Below are 22,061 nucleotides of genomic sequence, written 5' to 3' on the forward strand. Positions count from 1 at the left end.
TCTTTGGAGTGTAGAAGGTTGAGGGGGTACTTGATAGAGGTGTTTAAAATTATGAGGGGGATTGATAGAGTTGACATGGATGGGCTTTTTCCATTGAGAGTGGGGGAGATTCAAACAAGAGGACATGAGTTGAGAGTTAAAGGGCAAAAGTTTAGGAGTAACATGAGGGGGAACTTCTTTACCCAGAGAGTGGTAGCTGTATGGAACGAGCTTCCAGCAGAAGTGGTTGAGACAGGTTTGATGTTGTCGTTTAAAGTTAAATTGGATAGATATAAGGACAGGAAAGGAATGGAGGGTTATGGGCTGAGTGCAGGTCGGTGGGACTAGGTGAGAGTAAGAGTTTGGCACGGAATAGAAGGGCCGAAATGGCCTGTTTCCATGCTGTAATTGTTATATGGTTATATGGTATTACAGGAACGATTCTAGCATGGATAAAGCAGTGGCTGACTGGCAGAAGGCAAAGAGTGGGAATAAAGGGAGCCTTTTCTGGTTGGCTGCCAGTGACTAGTGGTGTTCCACAGGGGTTTGTGTTGGGACCGATTCTTTTTACTTTATATGTCAGTGATTTGGGTGATGGAATCGACGGCTTTGTTACAAAGTTTTCAGATGACATGAAGATAGGTGGAGCAGCAGGTAGCTTTGAGGAAGTAGAGAGGCTACAGGAGGGCTTGGAGCAATTAGGAGAATGAGCAGATAACTGTGTGGTCATGCACTTTGGGAGAAGTAAAAGGGATGTTTATTTTCTAAATGGAGAGAAAATACAAAAAAACTGAGACACAAAGGGATTTGGGAGTCCTTGTGCAGTTTCCCTGGAGTTAATTTGCAGGTTGTGTCTGTATTGAGGAAGGCAAATCCAATGTTGGCACCTATTTCAAGAGGACTAGAATATTAAAACAAGGGTGTAATGTTGAAATTTTGAAAAAGCACTGGTGAGGCCTCACTTGGAGTACTGTGCGCAGTTTTGGGCTCCTTATCTTAGAAAAGATGAGCTGAAGCTGGAGAGGAGTCAAAAGAGGTTCACAAAAATGATTCCAGGATTGAATGGCTTGTCATATGAAAAGTGTTTGATGGCTCTGGACCTGTATTCATTTAGAATTCAGAAGAATGAGGGGTGACTTAATTGAAACTCATCAAATGGTGGAAGGACTTGATAGAGTGAATGTGGAGAAGTTGTTTCCTGCAGTGGTAGAGTCTAAGACCAGAAGACACAGTCTCACAATAGAGAGGCATATTTTTAGAACAGAGGAGGATTTTTTTTTTAGCCAGAGAGTGGTGAATCTGTGGAATTCTTTACCAAAGGCAGCTGTGGAGGCCAAGTCTTTATGTATATTTAAGGCAGAGGTTGATAGATTCTTGAATAGTCAGGGCATGAAGGGATACGAGGAGAGGGCAGGAATTGGGGCTGAGAGGAAAATTGGATCAGCCATGATGAAATGGTGGAACATATTTAGTGGAACATATTCAATGGACCAAATGGTCTCATTCAGCTCCTATATCCTATGATCTTAAAACCAATAGAAATAAAGCCAAAAGAATTTAAGGTACAAAGTCAGAATGGTCTAAACCAGATAGCCACATGGCATTTGATACTATATTCTTTAATCAATGATGAAATTTGCCACAGTATTCAATGCAACAGCAAAGCTATTGGTTTACTGTAGAAACAGGCATATTCCATCTGGGTAGCCTCCAATCTGATGGCACGACTATCAATTTCTCGAACTTCTAGTAATTGCCCCACCATCTCCTTCACCATTCCTGTTTGTTCTCTCTCACCTTATCTCTTTACCTGCCCGTCACCCCCCTCTGGTGCTCCTCCCCACTCTTTCTTCCATGGACTTTGGTCCTCTAGTATCAGATTCCACCTTCTTCAGCCTTTTTATCTCCTTCACCAATCAACTTCCCAGCTCTTTTCTTCACCCCCTCCACCTTTCCCATTTACCTATCACCTATCATCCTGGTAATTCTTCCTCTCCTGCCCCCACCTTCTTCCTCTGACTTCTCTTCCTTTCCGGTCCTGAGGAAACGTCGACTATACTCTTTTCCATGGATGCTGCCTGGCCTCCTGAGTTTTTCTAGCATTTTGTGCGTGCTGATTTATAGATGAAGACTTTGCATAACACATCAAACTCGTGGTCTGCTGGGCAGCAGTAATCCCTACCCTCCTATGTGCTTCTGAGACCGGGACTGATAAAGACCTGGGGGGGGGGGGGTGGGGGAAGAAACAAAGGCCTGTGGGGAGGGGGAGAACAAAGGGATGTGGGGAAGGAGAGAACAAAAGCCTGTTTGGGCGGGTGGGAAAGAGAACAAAGGCCTGCGGGGGGGGGGAGAGGGACAAAGGCCTGCGGGGGGGGGCGAGAGGGACAAAGGCCTGCGGGGTGGGGGGGGAGGGACAAAGGCCTGGGGGAGGGGGGACAAAGGCAATGGATAGATGGCTGCCACCGTCATCTCCACAACAAGCTTAAAATTCATTGGAAGGACAAGCACACCAATGTTACATTCAGGGCAATATACCTAGTAACGATACAATCAAGAGTTATAATCAATTGGCCATGTTGGGCAGGCCTCATCATTCACTAGTCCAACAAGACACTTGGTTTTCTGGGCTTGGTCAGACAGAGAAAGGAAAGGATTCAAGAATGAGCTCAAAATTTATTTTAAGAAATGCAAGATCCTCACCAACTCCTGTGAACCTCTAACCCATTACCACTCAAAGTCGAGGAGGGACATTCAGGAGTGTATTGAAAATTGAATCCATTCACTGGGAAATATTGGGAAACTATTTACATCTATCCCTGGCACAGTCTCCATTCCCTAGCCACCAACTTCACCCACCTTCCTCACAACTATCGGATTTGAAACAAGCTGTTAGCAACCTGGTTTTGAGCATCAAGTTGTCACACGACCAGCAACTCCGTCATAACAATACCCGAGCTCATCTGTTGTTGAAAACTGTATTTGTATTAGATTAGATTAGATTATGAGGACACGCAGTCCTCTTGTTGTCATTTAGTAATGCATGATACAATATTCCTCCAGTATGATATCACAGAAACACAAGATAGACCAAGACTGAAAAACTGACAAAAACCACAGAATTATAACATATAGTTTCAACAGTGCAAAGCAATACCATAATTTGATATAGAACAGACCATGGGCACGGTAAAAAAAAAGTCTCAAAGTCTCTTGAAAGTCCCATAATCTCATACAGACGGTAGAAGGAACAAAACTCCCTGCCATGAACCTCCAGCGCTGCAAACTTGCCGGTGCAGCATCCTGGAAGCACCCGACCACAGCCAACTCTTGAGTCCGTCCGAAAACTTCGAGCCTCCGACCAGCCCTCCAACACCGAGCACCATCTCTGCCAAGCACTTTGACCCCGGCTCTGGCCACCAGCAACAGGCAAAGCCAAAGATTTGGGGCCTTCCCCTCCGGAGATTCTCGATCGCACAGTAGCAGCGGCAGCGAACTGGGCATTTCAGAAGTTTCTCCAGATGTTTCTCTGTGCTTCTCACGTCTGTCTCCATCAAATCAGAATTGTGCATGGTACCCTACTTAACAAATACTGATATCATTCCAGAGCAGCTGCGCGTGCTGCGTGGCGTCACCATCTTCTCCTCCCTGCTACACTGCTTTTCAGGCCATCCTAAAGCACTTTGCAACAACTGAAGTACTTCTGAAGTGCAGTCATAATATAATGTATGAAGCACATCAGGGTGAAAACCTTTGTAAATTTTACTGACGATCTGAAACCAGAACTTTGAAAATAGAGAAGATAAATCTCGCAATACAACAGAAATAAATAGCTCACTAAAATCATAATGTCTTATTCTCTCTTCGGTTGTCCATCGAAATCTGATGACGACGTTCACTCCTTTAGCGCTGAGATCTTTGATGACTATACAGTCTTATCCTGGACCCACAAGCTCTATTGCAGGTGGGACATGTATATGTGGTAGTGGTGGCAACCATGGCTGCATTTCTCCTGGCTCTCTTCTGCTGTCTTCTGGTTGTTCTTTCCACCTCCAGAATACGAACCCCGTCCCTACACAGCTGTCGCAGCAACATCCTCCAGGTCCTCGGGTATGATCTTGCTCTTCCTTGAAGCATTCTTCATCTGATCCTTATAGCACTTCTTCGGCCTTCCAGCTGAGCGTCAACCATGATGTAGCTGGCCGTATAGCACCCTGTGGGGTAGCCGACATGGGGGCACCCTTATCACGCCCCCAGCCACTGCAGCTGACGCTGGGTGATCATGGCCTCAATACTCCTTGCAGTTGGTCTTATATTGTCTTTTTCAAAGCATGCATTTTCCATTGCGATATTTAAAAATAATTACTGTGTTTAATAATGCACTTTAGATGCAAAACATTACTGTTGGGCTACAAAGTGCCAGGACTAGGGTCAGAGGAGGTGAATTTCAGAAAATAAATCAAGTTTCTGCTTCACACATCAAAGTTGCTGGTGAACGCAGCAGGCCAGGCAGCATCTCTAGGAAGAGGTACAGTCGACGTTTCAGGCCGAGACCCTTCGTCAGGACTAACTGAAGGAAGAGTGAGTAAGGGATTTGAAAGTTGGAGGGGGAGGGGGAGATCCAAAATGATAGGAGAAGACAGGAGGGGGAGGGATGGAGCCAAGAGCTGGACAGGTGCAGGCAAAAGGGGATACGAGAGGATCATGGGACAGGAGGTCCGGGAAGAAAGACAAGGGGGGGGGGACCCAGAGGATGGGCAAGAGGTATATTCAGAGGGACAGAGGGAGAAAAAGGAGAGTGAGAGAAAGAATGTGTGCATAAAAATAAGTAACAGATGGGGTACGAGGGGGAGGTGGGGCCTTAGCGGAAGTTAGAGAAGTCGATGTTCATGCCATCAGGTTGGAGGCTACCCAGACGGAATATAAGGTGTTGTTCCTCCAACCTGAGTGTGGCTTCATCTTTACAGTAGAGGAGGCCGTGGATAGACATGTCAGAATGGGGATGGGATGTGAAGTTTCTGCTTGTTTATGAAGAGCAAGGGAGGTGAACCGCCATCTTACCACTAACAAGTCACTGCACAGGCCTAGCAGCTTAGTGTGCTGATAGCCCAATGAGCTTCTCAAATACTTTATCCCTTCCGATTAGGATTTTCACCTCCGTGTTATTGGGTGGGCACATGGCCAAGTGGTTAAGGCACTGGACTAGCGACCTGAAGGTCGTGAGTTCGAGCCCCAGCCGAGGGAATGTGTTGTGTCCTTGAGCAAGGCACTTAATCACACATTGCTCTGCGACGACACTGGTGCCAAGCTGTATGGGTCCTAATGCCCTTCCCTTGGACAACATTGATGTCATGGAGAGGGGAGACTTGCTGGTCTTCCATACAACCATGCCCAGGCCTATGCCCTGGAGAGTGAAGACTTTCCAGGTGCAGATCCATGGTCTCGCAAGACTAATGGATGCCTTTATTTATTGGGAGTTAGCCTATCTGTTACCTTCTGAATATTTGCAGTGTTATTCATAATGAAGAATGATGAAAAAAAAAGGATTTTACATACCAGACTACAACCAGAGGTCATGGGTTAAGGGTAAAAGGTGAGAAGTTTAAGGGGAACGCGAGAGGAACATTCTTCACTCAGAGGGTCATGAGATGTGGAGTGAGCTGCCGGTACAAGTGGTGCATGGGAGCTCGATATCAAAGGTTAAGAGAAGTTTGGATAGGTACATGGATGGTAGGGGTGTGGAGAGCTATGGTCCTGGTGTAGGTCGATGGGAGTAGGCTGCTTAAATGGTTTTCGACATGAACTAGATGGGCCGAAGGGCTTGGTTCTGTACCGTACTTCTCTATGATTCTATAACCTGCCATTTCTTTGTTCCTTGTTATCAGTTTGCCAGAAGCCCCACACCTACCTTAGCCCTATTCCTACTTTGATTGAAACTCTTACTGTTTATGAATAAACTCCTCTACCATATTGAGGTCACTATCACCACAGACACTTTGATCCAGTTCTCCTGAATTACAGACTCAGACCTATGACTGTTCTTTCTTCCCACAGATGCTGCCTCATTTGCCGAGAATGTTTATTTTTTCTCCCAGATTTCCAGCATCTGCAGTTTTCTTTTGATTTTCACTCTTTCTCATCTGTTCCTTGGATATGAGTGACTTAAATAAGGCACTATTTCTTGTTAAGCACTATTTCTCTTGCAGGTATTGAGTCAACCATATCATCCGGGACTGGAGCTGCATGAACAGGATAAGATGGAAGCATACTTTCCTTGTACAATTCTGAAACTACTGCTATTTATAATTCATCAGTTTTATTTAAACCAGGAGCAACTATTTTCAGCATGGCTGTCCCCAGTGGTGCAAAATAACAGGCTTTCCCCAGTAGTGAGTTCTATAATCTGTACAGTACACTTCTGTTTTATAACATAAAATTCTGTCAGAGATGATTGATCACAGAATTTCCCACAGTTATTGTTGAGGCTAAGTTTACAATGAACTGTGCTTTGTCCATGACCATGTTTCCCTTATATATCCATTCAATTAAATGCTTCTACACCTAACAATTGCTTTAAGATAATTATGGGTTTTATGTGCAAATCAATTATTTTCTATAAATAAGAGTGCATAGTGTCGACCTTTTACACGAAAAGTACCCATTAGTATCGATCTACCAAATTTAGCATGATTTTCTTCCAAGTTTAATTTACTTGCTTTGTTGCCTTTGAGAAAACTGACTTCTTCACAGAGGGAGAATGAAAAGGAGACAAAGCCAATGAAACACAATGAAAACCTGCAACAGGAAGAGACAAAGAGTGACAGAGACATGTGGGCATGGGTGGGAGGTGAGAGACTGAAATATTGACAGATACACAGTGACAGAAATACCGCAGGATTGTGAACGATACAATTGCAAGGTTCACTTAAATGAGTGACTGCACAGAAGGACCACAGTGAAGAACTCCTCTTGTTTTGGTGCAGGAAATATAGCTGAAGCACACAGGGATATTGCAGGTGAATTTGCAGGGAAAATGGATGCTCATATTTCTTATGCCCAAAATAGCTTTTCTTTAGATCCCCACCATCAGGGCCATGCCATCTTCTTGCAGCTACCATTGCGCAGCAAGTACAAAAGACCAGAGTCCCACCCTACAGGCTTAAGAACAACTAGCTCCCTTCAACCATTTGGTTAAGAAACAACCAAAACTACCTCAGTACAGAAGGCAGGAATCCTACACCATCAATTTCAAGAACAACTAGTTCCCCTCAACCATTTTGTTTTCAACCAACCAGAACTACCCAGTATAGTAGCATCTTGACCACTTTGTTCACTTTGCACTACGACGGAGTTTGGATAATCTATGGTTCTAATTGAGTTCTTTCTACTAAAAAAATTATATTGTAAACTTTTGTGAATGTTGCTATATGCCTGTGATGTTGTTGTAAATAAACTTCTCACTGCACCTGTGCATAGGACAATACACCCAGCTTTGTCTTAATGTTCAAAATGTTGACCATCCAATTTTCCAACAGCTGAGTGGCAGAGAACAAAGGCATCCTAAAATATGTGGCTAGAAAAGAAAATCCAGAGAAAACTACAGATACTAGAAATCTGAACAATAACCAAATGCTGGAAACACACAAGAGGTTGGACAGCACCTGAAATTGGAGGGCAAACTAGCTGATAATATAAAGCAGGATGCCAGAAGTTTTTTTCAGTTATATAAAGAGAAAAAGGGAGATGACAGTTGACATTGCACCACTGGAAAATGATGTTGGCGAGGTAGTAATGGCAGGCAAAGAAATGGCAGATTAATTTAATGGGTACTTTGCACCTATCTTCACTGTGGAAGACACTAGCAATGTGCCAGTGGTCTGCAAGTGTTAGGGAGCAGGAGTGAATGCCATTGCTATTACAAAGGAAAAAGTGCTAGGCAAACACAAATGCTCTTAAGGTAGAAAAGTCACCTAGGCCAGATGATGGACTACATCCCAGAGTTCTGAGAGAGGTTGCTGAAGAGATTACGGATACATTGGTCACGATCTTTCAAGAATCACTTGATTCTGGCATGGTCCCCGAGGACTGGAAGATTGCAAATGTCACTCCACTCTTTAAGAAGGGAAGAAGGCAAAAGAAAGGAAATTACAGGCCTGTTAGCCTAACCTCAGTGGTTGGGAAAATGTTGGAGTCTATTATTAAGGATGAGGTTGAGGTTTCGGGGTACTTGGAGACTAATGATAAAATAAGTCAATGTCAGCATGGTTTCTGTAGAGGAAAATCTTGCCTGACAAGTCTGTTACAATTCTTCAAGGAAGTAACAAGCAGGGTGGGCAAAGGAGAGGCAGTAGATGCCATTTACTTGGATTTTCAGAAGGCATTTGATAAGGTGCCACACATGAGGCTGCTTAACAAGATAAAATCCTAAGGCATTACAGGAAAGATACTGGCAAGGATAGAGGAATAGCTGACAGACAGGAGATAGGAATTGGGAATAAAAGGGGCCTTTTCTGGTTAACTGCCGGTGACTAGTGGTGTTCCTCTGGGGTTGGTACTGGGACCGCTACTTTTCACATCATTTGTCACCGCCTTAGATAATGGAATTGATGGCTTTGTGGCAAAGTTTGTGGATGATACAAAGATAGGTAGAGGGGTAGGCAGTGTTGAGGAAACAATGCGATTACAGCAGGACTTAGACAAATTGCAGAATGGGCAAAAAAGTGGCTGATGGAATACAGTGTTGGGAAATGTATGATAATGCATTTTGATAAAAGGAAAAATAGTGTGGACTACTATCTAAATGGGGAGTAGGTTCAAACATCAAAGGTGCAGAGGGATGTAGGAGTCCTTGTGCAAAGTCTCCCAGAAGGTCAATTTACAGGTTGAGTCTGTGGTAAAGAAGGCAAATGCAATGTTGGCATTTATTTCAAGGGGGATAGAATATAAAAGCGAGGAGATCATGCTAAGCCTTTATAAGACAGTAGTCAGACTGCACTTGGAATATTGTCAATAGTTTTGGGCCCCATATCTCAGAAAGGATGTGTTGTTATTGGAGAGAGTCCAGAGGAGGTACATAAGGATGACTCCAGGAATGAAGCGGTTAACATATTAGGAACGTTTGGCAGCTTTGGGCCTGTACTCACTGAAATTTAGAAGAATGCGGGAGGTGGGGGGGATCTCACTGAAACCTACTGAGTGTTGAAAGGACTAGATAGGGTGGATGTGGAGAGGTTGTTTCCTATGGTGGGGGTCTCCAGAACTAGAGGGCCCAGCCTCAAAATTGAGGGGCGACCCTTTAGAACAGAGGTAAAAAGGATTTTTTTTAGCCAAGAGTAGTAAATCTGTAGAATGCTCTGCCACAGACTGCGGTGGAGGCCAAATCCATGCATATATTTAAGGCAGAAGTTGATCATTTCCTGACTGGTCAGGGCATCAAAGGATATGGTGAGAAGGCACGTGTATGGAGTTGAGTGGGATCTGGGACCAGCTATGATGGAATGGTTGAGCATACTTGATGGGCTGAATGGCCTAATTCTGCTCCTATGTCTTATGTGGAAGGAGAAACGAAGTATTTGGGGGTCCAAGAGCCTTCGTCAGGACTAGGAATGAGAAAAGACAAATTAGTTTTCAGTAAGATGAAAGGATGGCTATAGACATGTAGAACAAAGGGGATAGTGCGGGTATGATTTAATGTGGCCCTTCACCATGCCATGCCAATGTAACCTCTCCTTGTGGCCTTCTACACTGACACAATGAGGCTTATGGAACACTTCACATTTCATCTGGGCTCAATGCATCCTCTGGACTCAATATCAAACTGTACATCTTTAGGTAATTCTTCATTTCTTTGCATGTATCTGAATATCCTACTTGTTAGCTAGGTTTTTCTTACTTCTGATTGTACAGTCTCACCTGCTTGATATGTTCTACATGTTCAGGACCTACCATTTACAATCCTTACAAATAAAGATGCCAAGTATGCTGGTAACTACTGTCATTATGTCATTTGGTCTCACCCAATCAAGAATTATCTTCCCCTTCTTCCTCCACCTTTTTCCCCAATCAAAACTATCTGGTAGCTCTCATCCTTTCAGTTCTAATTCATCTTTACAGATGCTGTCTGAGCTATTGAACAAAAATAAATTTTTATTTGTTCATATTACCTGACTACTGCCCAGGTTATCAACAGGAGAAAAATCAGAAGTATTTCTAAACTTTTATTAAGCAAAGCCTATGCTGATTGCAAAATCAGATGTTACAGTAGACAAATGAAAGTTCCTTCACTGTTCGGTCCAAGAACAGTTGCGACTGGAAACTTGCTGCTCATTAAATGGAACCAAGCACGGTGAGAACCAACAGCGAAACTCTACTCTGAATGAACTATTGTGTGCCAACTATCATTCATTCTGTACTTTGTAGTTTTAGCACTTGCATCACAATGAAAGTGTAGTTTTTTTTTAAACTTTGAAGAATGCAACAAGAACTTTTATCCCAAAAACTGTACTCACAGCCTTCTCAATGGCCATGATGGTCTCCTCAGTTCTGCCATGCAATTCAAAAGATGATCCTTGCAAATATATTATAGGAAATGTAAAAGTCTTAAAACTAGCTGAACGACTGTGGGAACTTGGGATGCACATTCTCAATAACTTTCCACTATACAACCTGGTCCATAAAATCATAAAGATTACTGTCTGGTTTACTATTCTCTTATGACATTTCCAATTGTTACTAAATTTTCCTTTGCAAAAAAATATGATGAATGCTGCATCAGCATCCATCATAGAATTTAGGTTCATCGTTGGCCATCTTCCTAAGTCATACAGCTTGGCTATTGTGCACAGTGTTCTTCAATGCCAACTTTTCCAACCTCCACATACAATGCTGTGTCAGATAATAATCCTACTGAACAGAATAGCAATGTTATCCATATTATGTACTTACGTTATTATTTAGATGAAATATTTCTACTAAAATACAATCACAAACTAAGTACCACCAACTTATTATTGACAATATTGCATTAAAACAAAAGATTAAATATTAGGAAAAACAAGAGATAAATATTAGATAAAATAAATTTTAAGTTAATTTTTTTAACACACTACATTTCATGTCTTTTTAAAGAATATAAAAGGACTCAAATATCGAACTGCGATTAGATTTGACACTTGAAAACTAATGTAAATTGAAGTGTCAAAGTAACATCTAAATTCATGAAGAAACTACACACCAGTCAGTTTAATTTTGTCAGTAGAAATTCTATTCTTTTTGAGAAAATAATAATTATGAACAATCATTGTGGATTTCAAAAGGTAAAGTAAAGATTACCAAAATCCTAGTAACTAGCTGGATCTTGGCTCCAGATTGCAGTCAGCATTTGGACACAGGTGTAGAGAACTAGGGACAACAAATGACAGGGCTGGTCCAGGAGGATACATCTATTCATATTGACAGATGATCATGCTCGTGAAGAAACCTTTGATGAAACTAGCAACAGGAACATTTCTATACCATACAAATATCTGAAGGAGCTTTCCTTCTGAAGAATCACTTTCAGAATATAATCTGAAACATTCTGAGTGAATTGTCGTATCAATTTATGCATACAAATTCTTGCAAAAGGCTTAGGCATGGAGCTTGTTTTGGAATCAATGTTGGCCCGGACACCAGGAGAACCTCCTGCATTACATTTTACAACAATGATTAAACAAAGTCTCAGTTCATCCACCATGATCTACTTCATAATTCTGACCAAAACAGACACGAAAAACAAATCAACTTTTTCCATCTTTTCAGATAAAAAAAAGTAAAGATGGCAAAGCAGAAACTGGTAGACTTTGCATGCTTATTGCTAAACAATGTACTTGCAATGATTTTTCCCATTCCACACATAATACCAAAGTAGTAAAATGGTTTCAGCAGTGTCTGGATAGGAGACACCAGAGAGTAGTGGTGGATAACTGTTTGTCAGATTGGAGGCCGGTGACTAGTGGTGTGCCTCAGGGATCTGTACTGGGTCCAATGTTGTTTGTCATATACATTAATGATCTGGATGATGGGGTGGTAAATTGGATTAGTAAGTATGCAGATGATACTAAGAAAGGTGGTGTTGTGGATAATGAAGTAGGCTTTCAAAGCATGCAGAGAGATTTAGACCACTTAGAAGAGTGGGCTGAAAGATGGCAGATGGAGTTTAATGCTGATAAATGTGAGGTGCTACATTTTGGTAGGACTAAACAAAATAGGACATACATGGTAAATGGTAGGGCATTGAAGAATGCAGTAGAACAGAGGGATCTAGGAATAATGGTGCATAGTTCCCTGAAGGTGGAATCTCATGTGGATAGGGTGGTGAAGAAAGCTTTTCGTAGGCTGGCCTTTATAAATCAGAGCATTGAGTATAGGAGTTGGGATGTAATATTGAAATTGTACAAGGCATTGGTGAGGCCAAATTTGGAGCACTGTGTACAGCTTTGGTCACCGAATTATAGGAAAGATGTCAACAAAATAGAGAGAGTACAGAGAAGATTTACTAAAATGTTACCTGGGTTTCATCAACTAAGTTACAGAGAAAGGTTGAACAAGTTGGGTCTTTATTCTTTGGAACGTAGAAGATTGAGGGGGGACTTGATAGAGGTATTTAAAATTATAAGGGGGATAGATAGAGTTGACGTGGATAGGCTTTTGCCATTGAGAGTGGGGGAGATTCAAACAACAGTACATGAGTTGAGAGTAAGGGCAAAAATTTAGGGGTAACATGAAGGGGAAACTTCTTTATTCAGAGAGTGATAGCTGTGTAGAACGAGCTTTCAGCAGAAGTGGTTGAGGCAGGTTTGATGTTGTCGTTTAAAGTTAAATTGGACAGCTATGTGGACAGGAAAGGAATGGAGGATTATGGGCTGAGTGCGGGTTGGTGGGATGAGGTGAGAGTAAGAGTTCGGCACGGACTAGAAGGGCCAAGATGGCCTGTTTCCGTGCTGTAATTGTTATATAGTTAATAGTAACTTAATTGTAGATCACTTTTCAAAGAAACAATGGAGCTCAAAGTGCTTTACAATGGCAACAACACTCATTTTTGATTGGACATAAATTATTAGAGCTAATAAAAACCTTACATATGGGTAGGTTAATTCTTTATAGAAGTGCTCCCACTTTCTCATTTGCTTCAGATATGTCCACTATGTCAAGACGTGTCAAAAATATAAAAAGGCTATGACTGAAAATAATTACAGACTGGGAGTTGGGCCAGAATCACTTAAACTTTTCAGGAGTAGGAAGATAATTAGGACTTGCACAGCCAAAAGATTTTTTCACTGTAGAGAACCATATGCCAAAGCACTTAAGGTACTTTATTTGGTCACATTCATGCCTTCAAGATTCAAAAAAATTCAAAATCACTCTCAGACTTCAGGACATCAGTAGACTGACTGAGAGGTGATGAGAAACTGATGGCAGAGTGGGCACGATAACCAGAGATCTCATGTCACAGTCAGATAAACAGATCCATTTTTCTGCATTACCATTGCCCATAATAGAAGTGCCATGAATTTATTTAGGGAAAATAGGCAATACTTAGCAAAAAGGTAAAAAGTCTCTCAACATTTTTGCCAGTGATCTCGCTGTCTTTCAAATGTTACTAAAGTGAAACAAACTGAGTTTTTATTTGATGAATGCTTGAAATATCTTTGCTGTGGGAAAGTACCTGCTCTGAAAAGAGGATGCTGTCCAAGTTGCATGCCATCTTGGACAATGTCTCCCATCCACTACATAATGTACTGGTTGGGCACAGGAGTACATTCAGCCAGAGACTCATTCCACCGAGATGCAACACAGAGCGTCATAGGAAGTCATTCCTGCCCGTGGCCATCAAACTTTACAATTCCTCCCTTGGAGGGTCAGACACCCTGAGCCAATAGGCTGGTCCTGGACTTATTTCCTGGCATAATTTACATATCACTATTTAATTATTTATGGTTTTATTACTATCTAATTATTTATGGTGCAACTGTAATGAAAAGCAATTTCCTCCAGGATCAATAAAGTATGACTATGACTATGATTCCTGGTTAAGATTACATTGCAACTTGGACCTGAACTTTGCCAAAACTGTCCACCATACAGTATGGCCACTCCAATCAAAGATACTGTGAGATCTGTAAGAAACATGGGTTGACTGTCAAATGATGCTTCCTCTAAGTTTTCACAAGGAAAAATGCAAAACAATGTAGCTTCCCCAGAGAGAGAACTTCAATAACACAGGTTATAAATAAACTACGAGTACCAGACAGTCTAAAGGGAACCACAACCATAAAATCCCCCAGACGGAGAATCTGTTTATCCTACAATGCTAAGGGAGATGCTTCTGGGACAATGAAAATTGAGGGAGTCGCTAATGGCAGAAGGTCCCTGTAACCTGGAAACAAGTTGAGGTGGTGCTAATATTAAAAAAGATGATAAATAGACACAAGCCAACAGATGCATTTATTTTTAGGATTCACTATTTCCTCTGAACAGTGCTTTCTTCCCTGACTGTCATAACCACATGGACCAGCGTTGGTTACTCTTTTTGAATGGACAAGAATGTGATTGGGCTGTTCCAGTAACATGGGCCCAGAGACATGTAGTGAAACCTAAAGTTAAGGCAGGGTTCTGTAATTGGGAAAGAAAGTTCATGCTATTAAATAAACTGGGTACAACAAAAATAGTTACAAACATAACAAATGTTACACATGAGAAAGCAAAATAAAAGCAACATACCATAAATTGATGAATAACCATTAAATTTAAAAAGATGCAAATAACAGAATATAATGTTGCTGAATAAAAAAAGAGCCCCTCTGTCCCTCTGAATATACCCCTTGCCCATCCTCTGGGTTCCCCCCCCCACCCCCTCCATCTTTCTTCCCGGACCTCTTGTCCCATGATCCTCTCGTATCCCTTTTGCCTATCACCTGTCCAGCTCTTGGCTCCATCCCTCCCCCTCCTGTCTTCTCCTATCATTTTGGATCTCCCCCTCCCCCTCCAACTTTCAAATCTCTTACTCACTCTTCCTTCAGTTAGTCCTGACAAAGGGTCTCGGCCTGAAACGTCGACTGCACCTCTTCCTAGAGATGCTGCCTGGCCTGCTGTGTTCACTAGCAACTTTTATGTGTGTTGCTTGAATTTCCAGCATCTGCAGAATTCCTGTTGTTTGCTATTGTTCCAATCTTCACTTCTCCCGGCCCCCACCTTCCACCAACTCCCCAGTTGTCATGGACATAACTTTATACTGAGCAGGTGAGAAGGGCTCTGGGGAAACTCAGACGTGGCAAAGCATTGGGACCAGATGAGTGAACTCCAGGGTCCTGAAGGAGTGTACTGAGCAGCTGTGTGGAGTTCTCCAGCGCATTTTCAATCTGAGCCTCAGCCTGGAAAGGGTCCAAACTGTGTGGGAAACATCGTGTGGTCCCAGTACCCAAGGGCCAACCAAAAGACTTGAATGACTACCGTGCAGTGGCCTTGACCTCACACAATGTGAAGACCCTAGAGAGGCTGGTCCTAGCTCACCTACGACCCTTGGTTAGATCAGCCCTCGATCCCCTGCAGTTTGCCTACCGGTAGCACATTAGAGTCGACAATGCTGTCATCTACTTGCTGAACAGAGCCTACTCACTTTTGGATAAGCAGGGGAGGACTGTGAGGTCATCTTTCTTAACTTCTCAAGTGCCTTCAATACCATACAGCCCTCATTGCTGAGGAAAAGCTCCATTCAATGCAGGTTGACACTTCCATTGTATCCTGGATAATGGACTACCTGACTGGTAGACCACAGTTTGTGTCAGACATGGCTATTAGCAGCACTGGGGCCCCATGGGGGACTGTATTGGCTCCCTTCCTGTTTACCCTGTATACACTGGATTTTAGATACAACACTAAGTCATGTCATCTGCAAAAATTCTCTGATGATTCAGCAATAGTTGGGTGTATAAAGGGAGGACAGGAGGACAAATACAGGGACTTTGTCAGATGGTTCAAGTTGAATCATCTACAGCTCAACATCAGCAAGACAAAGGAGATGGTGGTGGACTTCAGGAAGACTAAGCCTGCACTGCTCCCTGTTACCATTACTGGTGAGGACGTGGATGATCTACTATTACTTGGGGGTGCACCTGGATGACAGACTTGTGTGGAGCACCAACACAGGGGCTGTGTACAAGGGTCAGAGTCACCTCTACTTCCTGAGGAGACTGAGGTCTTTTGGAGTTTGCAGGCATCTCCTTCACATGTTCTACCAGTCTGTTGTCACCAGTACAATCTTCTATGCAGTGGTGTATTGGGGCAATGGCAACAACACAGGTGATGCCAACAGGCTCAATAAACTGATTGGAAAGTCTGGCTCTGTTATAGGAGTTAAACCAGACACACTGGAGGCTGTGAGAACAAAGCACCCGACAGAAAATCCTGGCAATCCTGGACAGTATTTCTCACCCTCTGCATGCCACCTTGGCTGAACAGTTTCAGTAATAGACTGAGACAACTGTGCTGCTCCAAAGAGCACAATGAGAGGTCATTCTTATCCTGGTCCATTAGGCTCCGTAATGAATCACCTTACAGCCAGGGAAGTGATGACCCCCCACCCCGTTAGACTGTTGAAGGAAACTTTTTTAAAAAATTTATTCTTCTTAGTTCTCTTCTAATATTGTATCTCTGTGAACTTGTAATGCTACTGTGACACTGCAATTTCCTTTGGGATCAGTAAAGTATCTATCTATCTATGTACTTAAGCCCCACAACTGTATAGCTGGATTAGAGAGCACGTCTTATGAGTATAGGTTGAGTGAGCTAGGGCTATTCTGTTTGGAGTGAAGGAGGATGACTTGATAGAAGTGCACAAGATTATAAGAGGCAGAGATCGAGTGGGTAGCCAGAAACATTTTCCCAGAGCAGAAATGGATGATACAAGGGGGCATAATTTTCAGGTGTTTGGAGGAAAGTATGGGGGGGGGTGGATGTCAGAGTTAAATTGTTTTTAAACATATGGAGAGTGGTGGGTACATGGAGTGAGCTGCCATGTGTGGTGGTAGAGGAGATACTCTGGTGACATTTAGATAGGCAGCATCTATGGAAAAGAATACATTCCATGTTTTGGGTTGAAACGTTGACTGCACTTTTTTCCCCCCATAGATGCTGCCTGGCCTGCTGAGTTCCTCCAGCGTTTTGTGTGTGTTATTTACTAGTTTCACATTTTTTTTCATTCAGAGGTTGGTGCTTGTCATGTAAATACAACTCAAGAATGACATTAGGCTGTCACAATGGAATCCCAAATGATCAGATGCCTTCCACGATCACAGAATGACAGAAGACACTAGTTTAACAGGCCCTTTCAATAGAAGCTATCCCATCTGTGACCTGTTTTTAATCTCCCTACTTGTACATCAGACAGAAGCTAGCAAATGAAGAAGTGTTTACATAAACTCCTGACATTGATTCCTGAAGATGTACATCATTGTAGATCAATAATCCTACATTTGCATGCATCAACAAGAGACGAACAGCACTGATTGAAATCTATCATCTTATAATACAGAATCATCTTAATAATCCCACTCTGCTGGAAAGGAAACTTTGCAAGAGAGGTAGAATCATCATATTCACTGGAACAAAGGCAAGATCGAACACAAATTTCACAAAGTTCTCCTGCTTCTCTCTATGGGTATTTATACAGCTTTTATGGATGTGGTGATAATGAAGACATTCTTTACATTGGTCACAACTGTCTGATTCAATTCGTGCTCTCACATTTGTTCTAAACTCTTGATGGTTTTAACTGTTATAACAATTACAATACAGTAAAAGCTTTCATTCTCAAAACATTCCCAGATATGAATGTTCACCTCATAGTAATGTGCCAGGCCAGGAAACAGCACATTAAACAATATTGTCTATCCAATTGATGATGCTTCTCAAACGTTATGTAATCATTAAAATGATGTCATGTGATTTGTAGCACATTAATGTACAAGTGGTATGAGAAGAATGGAGAAGGACTGAAGCCATTGTGAGTCATGTCTGCTGAATTATTTAAGAGATCACATTTTCTCCTTTCCTTGATAATTTTCCCTTTTCCAGTTAAGTGCAACTTCACTGAACTATGTTTCTATGGTATCCTTTGAACTGCATGAAGATGTCAATAATTTTGTGTTTGAATCCCAAAGTATGCATTGAATGAGACCATTCCGACTCAGCTAGGTTAATCCAACACTTGCTTTGCTTTGAGATGAATTAGGACGGTGGATAAACAAAGGATAAAACTGGGTTAAGAAAATTAGCAATAAATCTCCACTGACAGAACAGCAGTTCATATGTTCTCTTATCTATGTATATGAGGGGCTTTGCCATAATTTTTACTTGAGGCATACAAGATGACCTCAGGTATTGACTGAACAAAAATACAACAATGCCCCAAGGATTAACATGCAATTCATTTCACCTTCAAACTTTAAAACCAGTCATTTATACAAGCATTACAAAACATTAAATTGTGTTTACAGCTTTGACCATCTTCCTCCAACAAGAGGGACTATTTATCTTTATTAATCCATCAATCAAAGACCTCTAATAACATTTACAACTTAGTAAATGCTAACTTAACGGAAAATATTTTTAATTATTATAAGACACAGAATATTACTGTGGATTGAATCTGCAGTACATATCAACCTGATGGCCATCATTTGAGCAGTTAGCTATTCACTACAGTCATTTCTGCTACATTTTTGGTAGGAATCAAAAAATAATTAAAAGTTAATTATTTATTTATTGTGGCTATGGATCGAAGATTACATTTGACAAGGCAGAGACCATATCACCACAGGTATTGCAACTTAAAGTAACCAGACATATGCTTTCAGCAATGGTTTAACCCTTTCAAAATAAAAACAACCATTTCAATCCACTTCAACTGTGTGGAAACAACCAAGAGCTCTTGTAATTGAAATAAGACTGCCTGGACCTTCTTGAAATTTGCTGGAAAATTCATTTGATCGTTCACAGAATTCAAAGGTGGATTTGCATGCTGTTATTCCATTTCACACAATCATTAATTAACCTGATATATTAACTGTTATTACTCTCTCTACATATGCTCTCTGACCTGCTACACACTTCATTACTTTAAAGTGTCTTTCAAATTGTACCCCTCTGTTCCAATTCAACAAGCTACTAATATTCAAGAATTGCTTGTAATCAACAGTAATTTTATTTGGATAAACCATAAAGCACAGATTGACTTCTAACAGTTACATACTTGAACAAAGAAAACTCACTTGTCCAGGCTTACAGCAACTTAGTCCTTGAATTTCCAGGTAATTGAAAGTGAGTTCCAACTGTAAAACAAAAGGGCCAAGGGAAAAGAAAACAGAAATAAGATTATCATATTACCCATTACACCTAAATACTTGAGGGCATTTACAGATGTAAATTTTAGGGATACAATATAGCCACTGATTTTGAAATGCAAGAGCATTTTATTCATAAGTGCACAAATACAGTGGATTCTGGTTAATTGGCCTTCAAGGAATAGGGGCAGCCATTATTTGGAACAACTCTTAAATAACAAAAACTAATTGAGAAAATAACCCTTCATTTACTTTAGACACTATACTGCTCAATTGGGACAGGAGGCTGTTCCCAAGCATTTTCTAACTAGCGTTAGTCGCATGACATTATGTGGCTGTTCGACACTACACCGTGCTTAGAGCGAACAGTTTTTAAATAGCTTCAGTTGCATGTGTTTGTGTTCAAGAAGCAGTGATTTTTGTCACTGATAGTTAGGGAGAAGTAAGCAGCAAGACAATTTAGAGCTGTTTTACTCACTGTGGTTTCGAGTATTCAGGCTTGAAGATGCCAGAAACGGCCAGGAATCAAAATGAAACATTTCAGTACTTCAACAAGTTAGAAACTATGAAGAATTTGAAGATATCAACTATCATCTTGAATGTTACAATGAAAATGAAGATTTGGAGGATGTAATTGTCGAAAGCATTGTATAAACGCACCATCTGCCTGCTCTGATTTGATTTAGTCAAAAGAACACTGTAGCAATTAATTCCTCCAATGATAACTATTAGAAATTAATACACAGTTTTATAATTCTTTAATAGAATTGACTGTGTTTTAATTGTTCTGTACATCATTTAAATACACAATTTGTTACTTAGTTAAACAGTAATTTGTCGTTTTATACCTTTTTAATTATTTCACAAAACTTCAGCTATTTGGGGCAGCCATTTCATTGGACCAAAATGTACTGGTTTCAGTGTGTCCCAATTAACTGGAATCCACTGTACTTCTAAAAGATAAGGCTTACATGTCACTGGATAATTCACGAAAAATATCATAGTATAAACAACTTGTGATCCTGCAGGAGAGATGTATGCACCAGTCTAACTATAAGGGTTTTGAAGAATTGCCACATTCTAATATTTGAAAAAAAGAGATGCTAAACTCAAAATAGCAGCAGTTCCAAGCATAAATTTTTATGCCAGAATGAAAGGAACCAATCAAATTCTAAGATATGTACCACCAAGTTAAACAGTGAGATAGATACAAGGATTGAATCTAAAAAAAAACATAAATGTCATCATCCACAAGTACCCACCTTCCCCCATGCTATTGTTCACTCCCCAAAACTCTCCTCCTGATCATTCCCAAATTGAATGACCCCACAAAAACAAAAAGGAACCTGCACCTTCTACTACCAAATTCCCCAGGTTTTGAATTTCCTTCCCAAACTTCTATCTTTCTCAAGGATGCTCCTTAAAATCCACTTCTTTGTCCAAGCTTCTGGTCATCCACATCAATAGCCCCTAACATGGCATTAACTTTGATTAATGCCAACCCTTTAAATATCATAGGAATTTGGGTTATTGATGATGATATTGACTAGAGAACTTACAGAATTGATGAATGAAATACTGGTCAGAGCAACTCCATTAACTTCCTAAGTCACCTTCTAAACAGTTCCCCCAAAACTTCTACATACACTTGAGGAAGAAGAGGCCTTTAATTTGGTATCTTACCTGAACTGCTGAGCATCAGCCTGGCTTCTGCCAAGTCTGCAGAGTTAAGACTTAGAGGTGACTCGCAGCTGACACCTGACCAGGAGATATTTTAAATGTGCAATCCCACATAGGTGTAGATCCTTCTGAACCACCACCTGAGATCCCAGCACGGGCCAAAATTAAGTTATCCAAATTCAATGGTGCGGAAGATGTAGAATCAAATAGTGAAAGGATAAAGATCATACAAAAAAAGTGCAGGGTCTCAAACAGTACTTGCAAGCAGTTTTAGAATCTCTTTGGCTCAGTCAGGGGTTGGGTATTGAGGTCTGGCAATATAGAAAATTATCCATTTAAAAAGGCCTCTAGTCGAAAAACCTTCACTCAAAAGCATAACCAAATGGAAATCTGGAACAATAACAAAGCATGCCCTTTCAAACTTGCTTATTCATTAGTATGCCACCAACCAGTGCATTAGACAAATATCATTGAACTATAATGTATACTTGAAAAGCCAGATGCAACATTTTAAAACAGAATTGTACACCATGCAAAGCTGATTCTTATTACCAGATGCAATTTTATTGAAATATAGAAACAAAGCACTATATTTCAAAGTAGCCCTTCAGTGCTCTGTTTAAGAGAGGGGGTGTAAGATGGTGTCTAAAATGACTATATGGTTTAAAATAGAAAAAGAATGTTAAGCAACACACACACAACATGAGATTTCTTTTAATGTGGTATCAAACGGAATGTTGGAATTATTCCTGTTAAAGGCTTGCCAGAAATCCACCATGCACTTTCTAACCATTGTTCAGAGAGGACAGAGATTTGCTTTAGTGTTTCAATCACATTACAAATATCAACTTGCAAGACTGATAAGTAAACTCAATTCAGGAAATTTTATTTCCTGCACAGGCTAATTACTGGAACTATTTGAACACATGATGCCCACAATTTCATTTTCACCGATAAAGGAAAATCCCTAATGATTTAATATACCTCCTTCAAGTAAAATGTTAACTAAAGCGCTTTGTGTTCAGA

At 41.0% G+C, this 22,061-nt stretch overlaps 1 protein-coding gene across 4 annotated transcripts in view; it reads right to left on the reverse strand.

The window, feature by feature from the left end:
* LOC134358043 (F-actin-uncapping protein LRRC16A-like) overlaps window positions 1–22,061 on the reverse strand; it is a 342,999-nt gene that overhangs the window by 218,472 nt on the left and 102,466 nt on the right. For all 4 annotated transcript variants that reach the window (XM_063069926.1, XM_063069928.1, XM_063069927.1 and 1 more), the window contains exon 4: window positions 19,284–19,343. In XM_063069926.1, coding sequence (XP_062925996.1) covers window positions 19,284–19,343 — 60 coding nt within the window. The remainder of the gene's footprint in view (window positions 1–19,283; window positions 19,344–22,061) is intronic.

This window comes from Mobula hypostoma, chromosome 17 (genome assembly GCF_963921235.1).
Source record: "Mobula hypostoma chromosome 17, sMobHyp1.1, whole genome shotgun sequence".
NCBI classification, from domain to species: Eukaryota; Metazoa; Chordata; class Chondrichthyes; order Myliobatiformes; family Myliobatidae; genus Mobula; species Mobula hypostoma.